General features: G+C 33.3%; 1 protein-coding gene across 5 annotated transcripts in view; it reads right to left on the reverse strand.

The window, feature by feature from the left end:
- Window positions 1-6,559: 6,559 nt before the first annotated feature.
- The window catches only part of LOC135842556 (CUGBP Elav-like family member 3-A), a 222,793-nt gene continuing 213,784 nt past the window's right edge, over window positions 6,560-15,568 (reverse strand). For 4 of the 5 annotated variants that reach the window (XM_065360069.1, XM_065360070.1, XM_065360067.1 and 1 more), the window contains 7 exons: window positions 13,776-14,273; window positions 11,197-11,374; window positions 10,951-11,094; window positions 10,603-10,761; window positions 10,201-10,359; window positions 9,979-10,118; window positions 6,560-8,060 (listed from right to left, as the gene is read on the reverse strand). In XM_065360069.1, coding sequence (XP_065216141.1) covers window positions 9,997-10,118; window positions 10,201-10,359; window positions 10,603-10,761; window positions 10,951-11,094; window positions 11,197-11,374; window positions 13,776-14,273 — 1,260 coding nt within the window. In that variant the 3' untranslated portion in view covers window positions 6,560-8,060; window positions 9,979-9,996. The remainder of the gene's footprint in view (window positions 8,061-9,978; window positions 10,119-10,200; window positions 10,360-10,602; window positions 10,762-10,950; window positions 11,095-11,196; window positions 11,375-13,775; window positions 14,274-15,568) is intronic. The other variant, XM_065360071.1, reaches the window with a different exon arrangement.

The following is a 15,568-nucleotide window of genomic DNA, read 5'->3' on the forward strand; positions in this document are numbered from 1 at the left end:
CTATAAAAATCTGATACAAATGATTCCATAATATATTACAACACCGTTATAATATTAACGAGACATACACGAAAAATTTTGTACACACTTTAAAACAACCAACGATTAAAACTACACAATTAAAACCTACCAACAAGGATTTTCAGCGTTTACAGCACGTCTCAATTTATCTCCCAGGTAAGCATTATGAGGAGCATAGGCTTTAATATTTTCTTTCTTCTTTTCCTCCGGTGTCAAACAAGGCTGCCAATATCGTTCAACCGGATCCCTAAACAGTACCTTGCCATTGACAATTTTAGCGTATTCGGCTTCGCAAGGTTTAATACAATCGTATTTTCGGTAATACCCTCGACAAAGAGGTAGCACATATTCGCAAACGTTGCAAGGTGGACCGTTCCTGATATCCTTGGTTATTCTCGTTTCGCCGCATAAAAGCTGTCTTCCTAATTCTCCGATGGTGGCTTGATACATCGACAAGGGTGTTTTACACCAGAACTTATGGTTTCTGCGGAAATCCATCTTGTTCGGTACGATACCAGAACCGCAATCGTCTCTGCAGTATTTTCCATGCTGCCATGTGTAAACTTTAACGCACGGATCGACTGCTCTCTGTTTAGGTTGCTCGTAACATTGTAGACGTTTCTTTATGGCGGAATCTTCGCAAATTTTTTTCGTACATGGTGATGCGGTTTTCGTACTTTGATGTTTATTCGTGCAACTCGTATCTAGCGAGGGTTTTCTTTCGTGTTTGCATTTGGTTACGATTGAAGCTCGATGTCGATCGGCGGATTCAAAGTCGCCCTTTTTACTGCTCTTCGATGATTTCCTCGAAGAATAATGGTCCATAACTTAATTTTTTTTCTTTTTTTTTCAAAATAAAAATAGGTATGTGTTCTTAGACGAATGATTTTGACATTTATGTCGCGAATGAGAACGTGGTAAAGAGGCGAGCGGACGTTTTGCTTAGCAATATCTTGCCTACTTGATGAATTTGTAATGAAGAAAAGTACCTATACTTACCAATACAAAGTTCACTTATCCGGATATCTGAACTGATCCTCGAACCGAAAAAATTCTTAGAGATGGAAAGATGACTTCGAGTCAAATACGAAAAGAAAGTAATCAGTATATTTGTTTAATGCTAAATTTCTCCTACATTAATTCACTGTGGGCTGTGGGCATGAAATTAGCTCATTTTCTCTCCCTAAACATGGAAGTTGTTTTTAAGATGACCATCTTTTGGGGTCAATCCGAAAAAATTAGAGGAGTCGATGGAAAAATAAAAGGCTACAAAATACAGTCATAAAAGCTTCAATAAGATTGGGTAGGTTGATATTTTGTGGAAACATTTTAAATTTTTTAAACTTTAAGCACTCGAGGAAGTTGTCTGTGTATTGATCTGAAGATCTGAAATTTTTCCAATGTTATGTTGAGCTTATTTACCTACTTACCTACATTCAGCCATAATTTCTTGCTAGCCTTCGTCAAATTAAAAAAAAAAAAATGAGAAACGACCGACTTTAGTTTTGACAGGTATCTAGGTAGTAGGTACATACTTTACCTATTCGAACAATTTTTCTCAAAATGCATTCCAGAAAATTTATCCTCCTCAATTTTTTCAGCAAAAATGTTATTATTGGCACTCGTTTGAAGTTGTTCTGGAGTTTCCTGTGTTTCAAAAATTTCGTTGTGGGAAAAGAAGAGAACCGGTGGGTCATTCCATGCCAAATCGACAGATTTTTGCAGAGGGGTCTCCGATTTTTTTCAAAATCAGATCATGTGTAGACTGTAGAGGTCATTAAACGATGACGAATGACGCAAACCGGACATTTCTTCGATTTTTTTGGTGGAGCTGTGGGGCTTCAAAGTTCTCCAAAATGACCGAAAATGGAAAATTTCAGTTGCAAATTGCTCCGGTTGTACGTGGTATAGGAATTTTGAACTTTTTTTCAAATTGTACGTAGTACATTGAGAGGGCAATCGACGAATAATGTCAAAGTCAGTGTTTCCACTTTCAAAAATCTAAAAAAATTAATCGATTTATAAGCTTATAATTTAAATGCAACCATTATCTTCAAGAGTAGAAATTCTGAAAAAATTCTCAGTTTTAGTCCTTTTTATGTAGGTAAGTAGAATAACATATAAAAAAATTGGACTAGCCTTTTGGTTTGATTTCGAAAAAAAATTACAAGTTTTACACTTACTGCAAAAATACTATCAGAAACCTAAAAAATGAAAACTTGTGCATTTTTGAGATATTTTACCAATACAAATTGAGTAAAACTTCGTCTCCAGCGGTCTTGATTGTTAATCAATGCATTGAAAAATGTACTAAATGAATTTTATTTCAAAAAAGATGATAATTTGGACATACTTTATATCTTCAAAAAGACATTAAAAATGAAATCACATTGTATTTACGTATAATATTAGGCATGTTTGATTTTTTTGATATTTTCAGTACCTACTTATAGATAACCTCTTTTCCCTCATCTTATGGATCCCCTAAAAAGGCAGAGGGAATGAATTAGGTACTAGTTTTTTGACTTTTCAAGGGAGACAATCCAACTTGTGGAACATTTTTTAGTCATGGGCAAAGAAAAATTGGAAAAGCATCTACGTTTTGCAAATTTTAAAGATTTTCGTTTGAAAAAATTGATCCAAAAAAGTAAAAATACACTTTCTCATTTGGAGCAGAAACGAGCCTGAAAGCGCCTTACGGGCAAAAATATTTCCAAAATGGAAGCTATAACCCATTTGCAGTTTTTGAAATTAATAATATCAAAGTACAGTAGGTATTTTTTTTGTTGGAAAATTTGATCCTTAAAATACGCCGTTAGACGAAGCAAATTATGAAAAACATTGCAAAGAACATTTTAAAAGTTGCCATTGGTTCATTTTTTTAGAGAATCGTATTATAAGGTAGGCACGTGAAATTTTGAAAAAAATTAACACAGGTCTTCTGAGAATTTCAAAATATTATTGAGATTCATTTGCATGATGGGATGAGGAGGGGATGATGCAAGATTTTTGTTATTTACAATCGATTAATCGTTCGTTCAAGAAATCCTTTCAAGTGAAATTGTGCAAATTTTCAAAGTCCATTCCTATCTGGTCGAAATCTACCATACCAATTATTATTATTTTTTTAATAATAAAAAATTTGTCTTTTAGTAGCACTGATTTAACACATTAAATTGAAATTTTGTCTTCTCCAGAATAAGTGAGTGACAATTTTCAGTTATTCTGAGCTTTTATGGAACTTTTTGAAAATATGGAATCACCAAAATATGACCATGGGCTCCAAAATGGTTTGAAACCGCATTCAATTGACTCAGCATGATGAAATTAGCCTTAAAAAAACACTCACGCAAAAAAGCGTGAGATAACCGGCTTTTCAGAATTGAAAAACGTATTAAAAACATATTAATTATATTTATATCAGTATAACAGTTTTATAAATATAAAAAAAATATCTACATCGTAATCAACTTCGGGTCAGTTATTTATTCACTAGTTTCTCAAGTATTACAATAGCGTAATTAATTTTAAATTTGCATAATATTTCAATTCATTGAAATAAATTTAAAAAACAAATAAAATCTCAATAAAGCATATTTGGATATTTCATATTGTTCTTTTTTTCGAGGGTGTTCATAATTCAATTATGACTGGAAAATTTTAAAATTTCTTGGGTTAATTTTTGATTGTGATTTTAAACATTACCACGTCGTAATCAACTTCGGGTCAGTTATTTATTCACTAGTTTCTCAAGTATTACAATAGCGTAATTAATTTTAAATTTGCATAATATTTCAATTCATTGAAATAAATTTAAAAAACAAATAAAATCTCAATAAAGCAAATTTGGAGATTTCATATTGTTCTTTTCAAATAGAATTCATAACAATGTCTTTCAATATGCAAATTTTAGTATTAAATTGCTTTTAGAATTTAATAGATACAAAATCTGACGTCATATTCGTATTCAGCGTTACAAGAAACGTACTATTTCATGTGTCGCACAAACAAAACACTTTATTTAATTTTTACCCCCTTTGGGGAGGTGCCGGGGGCCATGGATGGGGTCCAATCAAAAATCGGACGTCATATTCGTATTCAGCGTCACCGAAAACATACAATTCGATATATCACATGCCCCAGATTTTCTTTTGAAAGTTTCACCCAAAATTGGGGGTGGGGGTGCTCCCCCTTCGTCAAAGAGTCCCATCTCGAAACCTAAATATTTCGAAACAAGAAATAAACTGAGAAATCGTTTGGGTATTAAGACAGACATTGGTGTTTGCTAAGCAAAACATTTATGCTTTAAAAAAAATAGGTGTACCAAAAACAAAACTGACGAGGAAGTCTGGAAAAGTCTGCAAAAATGCCACCAAAAATAAATTAGGCCTACCTAAGCTGAACTGTCAGAGGAACACGTGAACCGACTTTCCATCGAGTTCCTAACAAGAAATAAACTGAGAAATCGTTTGGGTATATTAAGACAGATGTTACTGATTATTGCTAAGCAAAATATTTATTCTTAGAAAAAAATAGGTATACCAAAAACAAAACTGATGAGGAAGTCTGCAAAAGGACGCAAAAATGACAAAAAATATCACTTAATCTGAAATATCGGGGGAAAGCCTGGACCGATTTTAATAAAACTCGAAATCTCAAAATTTCGGCAATACACCAGTCGGGAGGGATAAAGCACTTTGTTCAAAATTTCATAGGTTTCGAGTTGACTCAGCCACAAAATTGGTACATAAACACATATATATATATATATAGATTTAAACTTAGTCATTGTGGTGCCCGTTTTAAGTATACGTAGTCATTGTGGTGCCCGGTTTTGGTCTTGAGGTGCCCAAATCGGGCACCACAAGGTCTTTCTATATAAAACGATGTAGAATCTCATGAAATGCACTCTAAGGTGAAAAAAATTTTTTGAGGCAGGCACCGCAAGTACCAAGTTTATATAACGGGCACCACTATGACTAAAAATACCAAAAAAACTAAACTGCTCCGAAACACCTTTATCATACATATATATATGATCCTCCATGTACGCGGGCACCACAATTACCATAAAAGACCCGGGCACCACAAGGTACTAGGTACGTGTATTCATATATATATATACATGAAAAGTGGTATTACGCAGCCCATACTAGATAAACCTCAGACTTTTTGCGGCCCATCAGGACTTTTTGCAGCCCAGTACCGGGCTGCAAAAAGTCTGTTCTGTTTTCAATCGCTACAGACATTCAAAAACAAGCCAACGCAGTGTGTACATAAGGCAAAACACCACTAAAGACCTGCGTTATCTGATTTTATCAACTTGGCGTCACATACACGAGCGAATCGAGCTCCGCACCTCTCTATAAGTCAATGAAAACATTTTTTTGGTGGCGGAAAAAGTCTGGGGAATATCTACAAAACATACACTTGAGTGGGGAGCTCTCCTCAAAAATCAAAAATCGAATTACAAGCCTAAATGTAAGTCTTTTTCCAACCTGGTGGAGTATATACCTTCTTCTCATGGCCCAGCAGTAAGCTGCTGTGAGAACACGTGGAAAAATTCAAGCGCGCCCCTGCTAGTGCCAACACAAGTCGGTCCGCAAAAAGTCAGTGAAATATCATGGGCTGCGTAATGCATGGGGGAAATCTATATATATATATAAACTTTAAGGAAACCTGAAAAAAAACTAATGGTCCCACAATGATCCCAACACCCCAAAACGCAAAGAAAATTTACTCCGGACCGAAACTGTCACAGTTGAGACAAATACAGTACCTGACTTTTCTTCGAAAAGCCGGTAAAAAATAAATGTCAGTTTTATGGGGTAAAATTTTGTGGGAAATTTCAACTTTCAAAAATTTGCTGGAGACTGCAGAACTGCTCAAAAACGGGTTGAAATCGTTTTCAATCGATTTAAGGGGTTCAAAAATAGGCTTCTTACTGCTTTCTAGGTCAATGTGGTAACATTTTAGTTTCTCGATTTTTTGACCCTTTGATTTTCAAAAATTCATCAAAAATTGGAAAATGTACTTTGGTCCCTGAAATTTCGGTAGGTGAAATGGTGATTCATTTTTTCATGCTCCATTGATTCAGCTGTAGGTACCTGCTTCAAAAATGTTCACGTCAATCGGAGTACCTTCCTCGTTATATGTATTTCAATTTGCAGAAATTTCGGAAAATTATTTCCAAATACTTAAGTCGGAAAAGTGTCAGGAGATGACGAGAATGCTTAATTCGATTTTGTCAACACTAGGTAGATATTTAAATTAAACCATTTTTGTAAACATTTTTCTAGTACCTACCTACCTACAAAATCCAAAAATGTGCAGGAGGGTCTAAAATTATTCGAAATGGTAATCTAGACCTACCTACACGTATGCTGCAAGCCGAATTTCAGCTTTCAATCAAAATTTTTCTCTCAAAGGCTCAGCTTTCAGGTAAAATTTAAATTAAAAAAAAAATTTAAAAAAAAACCTTTTCAAGTTGAAAAAAACACCACTGATTAATCCATAAAAATGAAACACAGTTGTTCAATTATTTTATATAATAAGTATATTCATTTAAATAATGTAATTGCACAATGATTTTAAGCATAGATATTTCAATAAATAGCAAAAAAATGTCAGTACCAAGTACTTCAGTTATACGAAGAATAAGTAACCTTACACGTTTACTTTCTATAGTACCAGAGAAAAATAAATAAATAAGTTATTAAAAACAATACGATAGGTTATTATGTCTTAAGAACGTTATACGATATTCTCTATAAATATGTACCTACGAGAAAAAAATAATTGAAGTATAGGGAGAATTAACATTCAAACTTATCCAAGTTATACGTCGAAGCCGCTTAAAATAAATACATTAATACAATTTTCATCATCGCGTATTTAATACGCTTATAAAATTTTTCAATAAAAGCTTGAGCAAGAAGTACATACTCGTAATACGTAAAGATTTCAATTAAATGAGTGTTTTTGATTTTTTTACTTCGAAATATAATTTTCATCGATGGCAACATTTTATAATGTACTAAATGAGCAAACATCAACTTTTTAACTGCAGAAAGAATAATTTTTTTTCACGTTTGGTAACTCTGCATCGCATCGCGTATCGTCGCGTATAGTATTCTTGCTCAAATCGTATGGTTCATATGCGCGTTTCTTTTAATTTATAAATAGGCGTATAATATACTACTACCAACTACCAAAAGTAGCAATTTACGAAACACCCTGTATGAGCTATTGATAAAGTGATAAAAAAAACTAAAATCTATGAAGTGTTAAAGGACAGAAACAAGTCCGTATAGTGGTATGCTTATTATAAAAAATAAATACGCCGATATTTTACATTTAAAATTACGCTTTTGATGCTTTTTTTTTCATAAAATTCGCACATAACGTAAGTTTATCGTGTAACATGTTTCAAACAGTAGTGATTATTTATAAAAAAAAAAACTTGAAACTTTGGCTCGCTCTACAACCGGTATGACGCTGCGAGTATTTTTATCACGATTAACGTACAACTTAATTATCACATCGAAATAAAAAATTTCTAAGTTATAAATTAATCTTACGCTTAAAATACCCGCAACAGAGAGTAAAAACTATATATACGTGATGTTCGGAACAACGTCAGTCTTCGCAGTATACGGTTAATAACCCTGAGGATTTTTTTCTCTTAAATTTCTTCTTTAGAAACGTTATAAGCGAATTTTATTGTTGAAATTTTGTTCTACAGATCATCTACTTATAACGGTTCGAGTATAATTAACAAATACAAATTGTAATTGTACATTTTTTTAAAATGAATTCCTTTGGACAATGTAAATTAATATGGGTCCCGCCTATTTCTAAAAAAAGAAGCGCGTTAAAAAAATCCTTGGATTACGTTCATCATTGTGTAAGTATATAGAAAACGAAAACAAAAATAAAACATTTATAAAATAAGAAAAAAGTATCGCGATAGGACTAGAAAAAGCATATGGGTAACATTTTTGTTTGAAAAATTTCCAACATAACCGGTTTCCGTTCACCTGAAATCAGAATAAGTAGGTAATATTAATTAATAAATGGAATACCATAATACAAATCAGTTAGTATAAAATAATGGAATGATTTTTTTTGAAAGGGTGCAAAATGCAGATGATCTCAATTTTTTGATCAGTCAAGTGTCAATATGAGGACTTAGTTTCATACCATCGCCTTCCCTTCCACTTGTATGAGCTAGAAAATTGCATATCATCGTTGGCCTTTAGCCATCTTGGAAGGGGGACGAGTTTGGTTTATTTTTGTATTTAGGTGCTTCATAGTAGCTTTCTCACTTACTTCAGGTAAATGAATAAGTACTTGGATATTTGAAAAATTTCACAATGTTGATAATTTAATTTTTCTTTCCAACGCTTGTATTTTCATAATAAAACAAATATAAAATGTTTGAGCTATAATTTAAAATTGAGTATATGAATTTGAAAAATGTACTGTGAACAAATGTGTTATCACTTGGAGTATTATTTTCAAATTTAAAAAAGTGTTCAAAGTTTTCATAAACCTTGTTGAAAAATAAAGTAAACATTCTGTAAGACGTCACCAAGATGCATTAACTTGTCAAAAAAAATATATAAATGTATAAAAATGAAGAAAAATTTGTGTGAAATAAGGCAAGTTTCCTACAATTTAGAAAATTGACAAAATGTTTCAAAATCAACTACAATAATTGGGATAGTTGATTTAAAAATCCTTGAAAAGTGATGAAAAATTGACAAAATAATTCTGAAAGATTCATAAAATAGTTGCAATAATGATAACTTAAAATATGAATGTAATGTTTGATTATCGAAAAAAAAAAATACAAAAAAAAAACACAGAAAAACAGGTAATAGAAAAAAGGCAAAGAAATGGGGGTAAAGTACCCTCTGCCCAAAAAGCTTTGAATCATGGTTATATTTTATGTTTTCAATTCAACGATGAAAATTTCGTTAATAGGAACTTGACAGGATTTTACAAAAATGTTTTTCAAAGTCTGATTAAATTATATTTTAAGATCAAAAGTCATCAGTAATTGAAGCAAGTATAATATAAATGATTAAAATTTAAATCAGCAGCAATTCACCTTGAAATATTACCAAATTACCAGTAAAACCTCACCTCAAATTTCCAGGTGGTAATTCACTAAAAATTACAATTAGGTAATTTACCAAAAAATTATCAGTAATCGCAAAGAAAAGAAAACTGAAAATGATGAAAAATTTGGAAGAGTAATTTTATACTGAAAAATAATCCAAGTATCTATAAACTAAACATCCAAAATTACAAAAAAAAACTTCAAAAATTTCCAAAATTGAGAAAAAGTAACGAAAAGTAAAACAAATTAGCCCACAGAAAGTGTAAACGTTGCATTAACAAAATTTTTACAAAAATTTTTAAAAACTATTAAAACTTCATAAAATATTGCTAAAATTGTAAAAAAAAATCATTTAAATTGCAGCAAATGAAGAAATATTATTTACAAAAAAAAAAAAAAAAAAAAAAACTGTCGAAGGTAACAAAAAGTCTTAAGAAACTGGCAAAAAAAACCGAATAGGTACTTCAACTTGAATGTCACAGTCATCGTTTGGTTAGCATTGAAAAGACGATTTGCTTTCAATTTCCTTCGCACTTCCTCCATTAGTTTGTTAGAAAAAATTTCTGGCCAGGGAGAAGAGAAGAGGGGAAAAGTGGTCGAGAGAGGGGGATTGGTAGAGAATTTTGTCCAAAAAAATATACCAATTTAAAATTTCCTGCAGCAAGTTCAAAGAAAATAAAGCGATACAAAAGTTCATCCCACACGTAAAAGAGCAGCTTCACGTTTTAATTCCTATCCCAGAAACCGCACCAAAAGTCAGACAGGCAGAAATAAATTTTTCATCGTTTGGCAATCCTAAGAGAATTTTAATTTAAGTCGGTTATAATTACCTGATTATGTTGAATAAATTAATATCGTCTATGTTTAGGGGTTTTCAATTGAACTTTCAAACGTTTTTGTCCAACCGTATAGCCATTCATTTCGCAAATGGCTCGCTGAGCACTTTGACGATTAGTGTAGGATACGAAACCTACAAAATAAGATAAACATAATTAGATGGTTTTTGCAGACAGAAAAAGGCGGATAGGATTTCGTCGGAAAAGGCTAATTACCGAAACATTTGCTCTGATTGGTATATTTATCGATGTATACTTTCGTACTAATGATCATTCCGAATCTTGCAAATAAAATAAATAAATCCTCGTCTCTGTATTCTTGGGGAAGGTGATATATAAAGATATTACATCCTTCCGGGCCTCTTATAGTACGATCTGAAACATGAAAAAGAAAAACAAAAATTCGTAAGTAAATTTAATTCGCATCGTTTGAAATTGAATGGAAGATATCGTAGGTACCTAGGTACCATAGGCAGGCCTACTTTTACGAAATGGTAAAGTAATAGATGAAAAGGATATGTACAATACAGGATAACCAAAGATTCCTCGTGCTATTAAGCGTAGGTAGGCTAATATAAATATTTTAATAATGTTTGTGTGATTACTGATTATACGTACTCATAGTACGATAATAATACTCCGGTGGTATAGGAGAAAGAGCTAACATAACGGAAAAACGAAATTGTGAACTATTCGGAGTTGTAATGTTATCCTGATCTATCGGCATATTCGTAGGAGGAATTGCCAAATATAGTGGTTCTGTTAAATGACTCTGAGCTGAAACCATTTTTATTATCATTAATTAAATTAAAAAACGAAAAAAAGAATCTAAAAAATTGATCCTGCCTATTTGAACCGCTGATGATGAATTTATGTATTATGGAGGAACTTTCGATGTGAGGATGAAATGTAAAGTAGGATGTTGACCAATGTGAAAGGTATTTGAATACTTTCAGGGTTACTTACAATTAACAATTATCCGTTGATCGGTAGCTCTTCTGGTTAGCTCGTAAGATGATGTTGAAGATTGAGTCGTGACTGGAGTTACAGGAGCTAATGCCACTTCACTGACCGGAGTTTCTACATAGCTCGCCATTTCGGCAGGATTTACTGCGATCAGACAAAAACAAACACGTTTGAATGGAATCAGCTACTATAGGGGAATGATCATACATAGAAACAGTACAAAAATTATGAATGTAGGTAACTAACCACTCGCTGGAATATATTGGTTTCTAGAAAATTCGTTAATAGCAGCTACAGATGTTAAAAACTGCTGATTATAGTACGTATTATAGGCTGAAGCTTGAGTCACTGGAAATTGTTGGGCGCAGAATCGGTATGAACATGCTCCAGCGATTTCACAAGAAACTGCATGAGTTGCTTCCGGCTACAAAGCATAGTTAAAGATGAGTCGTCGTGATTTAGGTAGGTACCATTGAAGTATTTAAATGTTTTTATAGTGGTAAATAAAATTTTGATCGTCAATAAGGCCATCGCCATCAACATTAATATCATCATAGGGGGAAAATATTACATCTGGTCATACAGGAAATTGGCCGTATCTGAGCAGATCTGATTTGAAATATAGCCTAATTTGAATGGGAAAAGATCAAATCACATGTTAATCAAAGATTAGAATGATCTGGTCAGACCTGTTCAGAACGCTGTGATCAGATTTGATTAAACTTGTTTGTTAATCAGATTTTGAGCAGACTTAGGTTCCTATTTCATCAAATCTTATTTTTTAGATCTATTAAATACCGATTAGTTTAGATCTGGACTAATTTAATCAGATCTTAAGTCTGAATACAAGGTCTGATCAGATCTGTTTAAACCTGTTTAATGAGATCTCATAAGACTTGATCAGACTTCTTTAGATATCTTTGACCGGTCCTATTCAGACCAATTTTACTAGATCTGATCAGACTAGTTCACAATTGATCAGACCTGCTCAGACTGATTTGATCACATCTGATCAGACTTGTGTGGATCTACGTGATCAGATCTGATCACAGTCAATTAAACCCTCACATCATGACCAGATCTACTACTCGTATATGTGATCAGATGTTTCAACTTTTAACACCTACTTAGATGGGCCAATTTGATCAAATCAAAATCAGCTTACTTTGATCAGATCTGAGCAGACTTATTTCACCAAATGTTACTCATCAGACCAGTTGAACCAGATTTGATCAGACTTGATCATGCTTATTTAGACTTATTTGATCAGATCTGATCAGACTTGCTTGGATGAATTGCGATCAGGTATGGAATCTGATTAGATCTAATCTGATTCTGACCTTATTAAACCATGGTCAGATCTGATCAGTCTTATTCAGACATTTATGACTAGACAATTTTAGGCTGATTTGATGGGATCTGATCACACTTGTTTAGACATATTTGATCAGATCTAATCAAACCATGTTCAGACCCATTGAATCAGATCTGATCAGATCTTTTCAATCAAATCTGATCAGACTTGTTTGGCTGAATTGATCAGATCTGAAATCTGATTCAAACTAATCCGACTTTATTAAACCATGATCAGATTTCTGATCAGTCTTGTTCAGACATTTATGAATAGACAAATTCTAGGTTGATTTGATGGGATCTGATTAGACTTGTTTAGACATTAAGTATTTGATCAGATCCTTTGGATCTATTTGATCAGATCTATAATCAAACCAGTTCAGACCCATTGAATCAGATCTGATCTGATCTTTTCAATCAAATCTGATCAGATTTGTTTGGCTGAATTGATCAGATCTGAAATCTGATTCGAACTAATCCGACTTTATTAAACCATGATCAGATCTCTGATCAGTCTTGTTCAGACATTTATGAATACAGTTGTTCAGGGCCCATGTGGCATCTTTTTTTGTTGTTGAATGGTAAACTGGCATCTTTTTCACAAACTGGCATCATTTTGCGGATGCCACTTTAACATTGCTGTTATTTGATATCCTACAGGTCCGTACATTCCAAAAATAGGGTTAGTTTGGTGATGCCACTTTACCTGATATACAACCGCCCACACCCCTCAGGTTCAAAGACAATATGTGGTAATGTGGCATCTAGCATGTTTTAAAACGTAGCGCGCGTAGCGCGCCATGTTACAGTGCTCCCCTCGCGCTACCCACCTATAAAGGAAGCTCTTTTGTGCTCGTAGGTACATCATACGCACGTGCGGAGTAGCGCAACTGTACTATTACATGCCGAAAAATATTTTTGAAGTTGAAGATTAGTGAAATGCCAGTCTCCTGTATATATTCTTGGATGCCAGAATACCGTCGAACGACTATTCATAGACAAATTCTTGGTTGATTTGATGGGATCTGATTAGACTTGTTTAGCTTTAGACATATTTGTTCAGATCTTCTGAATTTTTTTGATAAGATCTAATCAAATCAAACCAGTTCAGACTCATTGAATCAGATCTGATCAGGCTTCCTATATTTGATCTCACATATTTGGATCAGGTTGATCAGATCTAATTAGACCAGTCCTGACTTATTTGGTATTTGATAAGCTCTGATCATATTTGTTTGAACCTTTGAACCTCTTTGATGAGATCTGATCAGACTGTTTTGATCAGATCTGACTGAACATTCCTTAGATCGAGGCAATTTTGAGAAAAATTTTCCAATATGCACAACTTCAAACTTCAAAGAAAGCTTACGTTAGAAGGTTAGATCATCTAATAGGCCTACATAATTGCTAGTTCTATCAAATCTATATCTATGGCTAAATAATTAGTAATCTGATATCTGATAGATACTTACAGCAACTTGAAAGGTTCTTAGAGCGGTATTGTAAAAAATCGGCGGATTCATAACTGTCGTGTCAGAACCAAGTGTCATCATTTGGAAAGATTGAGGTGTTTCACATTCGACAGACTGCTGAGAAATAATTTCAACATCTTTTTCATCGCAAGCCGAGTACTCGGTGTATCGGGGTTCTTCGGTGTTTTCATTGTGGCTTTGAACGGTCTGATATTGAGTTGTATTTTGATCTTGTTCACGAATCATTAGTAAAGGCCCCGGACGACCGTCACGTTGATCTTGGTTTTCTTGGATCACCACGACTCGGCGTTCAGCTTCGATGGGTCGTTCGGCGTAGATAATTATTTGTGGTCCTTCTCTGTCTTCTTGAGTTTGTATCATGATTATTCGTTGAGATGGGTCTATGGAAGGAAGCTGAGTTCGGTATTGGTGGATTCGTGCCACCAAGTTTTCGCTTTCTGGTTCGGCCAATTTTACTGATAGTTGTCGGTTACTGTTCTGTAAAATAATTACAGGTAGGGTTAATCAAGTCATCAATAAATAAATGCGAATTAACTTACATAAGTATAGAGATAAAATCAATATTATTGTCAAAGGTAAGTATTTCACGATTATTTTTTTCAGAAATGAGATCAAATTCAGCTCTAGATATATTTTATAAGCATACAAAAAAAAAATAATGTATGTAGATCGACAAGTTTATCCAACGATTTTTACGAGTACAACCACCCTAATTTTCTAATTCTTATCGCGATTGCTTATCTCTATTGTGTGAATGTTAGTGTTACCGTAGCCGATGTGACTCATACTCCTCGACTCTCGTATAGGTATTATTGTTATATGTTTTGTCGCATTGTTGTACTTTGTCGTTTCCTCGTAATTTAAGGATTGCGTCGTTGTACATATGTACATATAAATCATTTCGTTCGTTGGCGTGTGTCTGTGTGTGTGTGTGTGTGTGTATACATATTTTCGTCTACCTTTTGCATAGACGCGGCCGGCAGTGGACAGTGTGGTGTTCGTGGAGTGAATGTGCGGGGTGTTTTGTGATCGTAATTGATTTATCGCTTCGCTTATTTCAGTTTTTAGATGATTTTGAATTTGACTAGAATTACTCAAGTGATCGAATATTAATTTAATAAGCATCATTAATCAATTTGAAAATGACACAGTTTTACGAAAATGGACGTCGTGTTTTTTCGTTGTTCGTATAATATCTAGTTGGAGATTTCTGAAGAATTAGATACCTAGCGATGTTGTGATGACCAGTGAGTAATTCTAATACATAAGTATCTATTATTCAAGTAATTTGTTCCGTGTTTTTAAGAACATTAATTTTGTTTTGTGGTGCCAATTAAATATGAAATAAAGGATGAAACAATGAAAAAAAAAGTTTTCGGATTTTGTCCAAATTCAGTGGACACTTCATTTTGAGCAAGGTTGAAAACTATTTGGAACCATCCTCGTTATCCGTTCGGAACCACTCCAAACCCTTTCTTTGGTCTGCAGAAACGGTAACCAGAATCACTAAAACCGTTTGATAATTTAGAAAAGAAAAATCCCAAAAGAACCACCAAATAAAAATGATTTTACAAAAAATTTAGAACCATTTAAAATCTATTGAGTTCGAGGAAAAGAACAATCATTACAAGAACCAGAATAATGATTTCAATAAGAACCATCAACACTTTTTTCAGAAATCCGTTGTTTTTGGTTTCCTTACCATTGAAATTTCTTTTTTTTTTTATCAAACTGAAATAAGAATTCAAGTTTTTTTTGGCAAAATGTGTGAA

The sequence above is a fragment of the Planococcus citri genome, chromosome 4 (assembly GCF_950023065.1).
Source record: "Planococcus citri chromosome 4, ihPlaCitr1.1, whole genome shotgun sequence".
Taxonomy (NCBI): Eukaryota; Metazoa; Arthropoda; class Insecta; order Hemiptera; family Pseudococcidae; genus Planococcus; species Planococcus citri.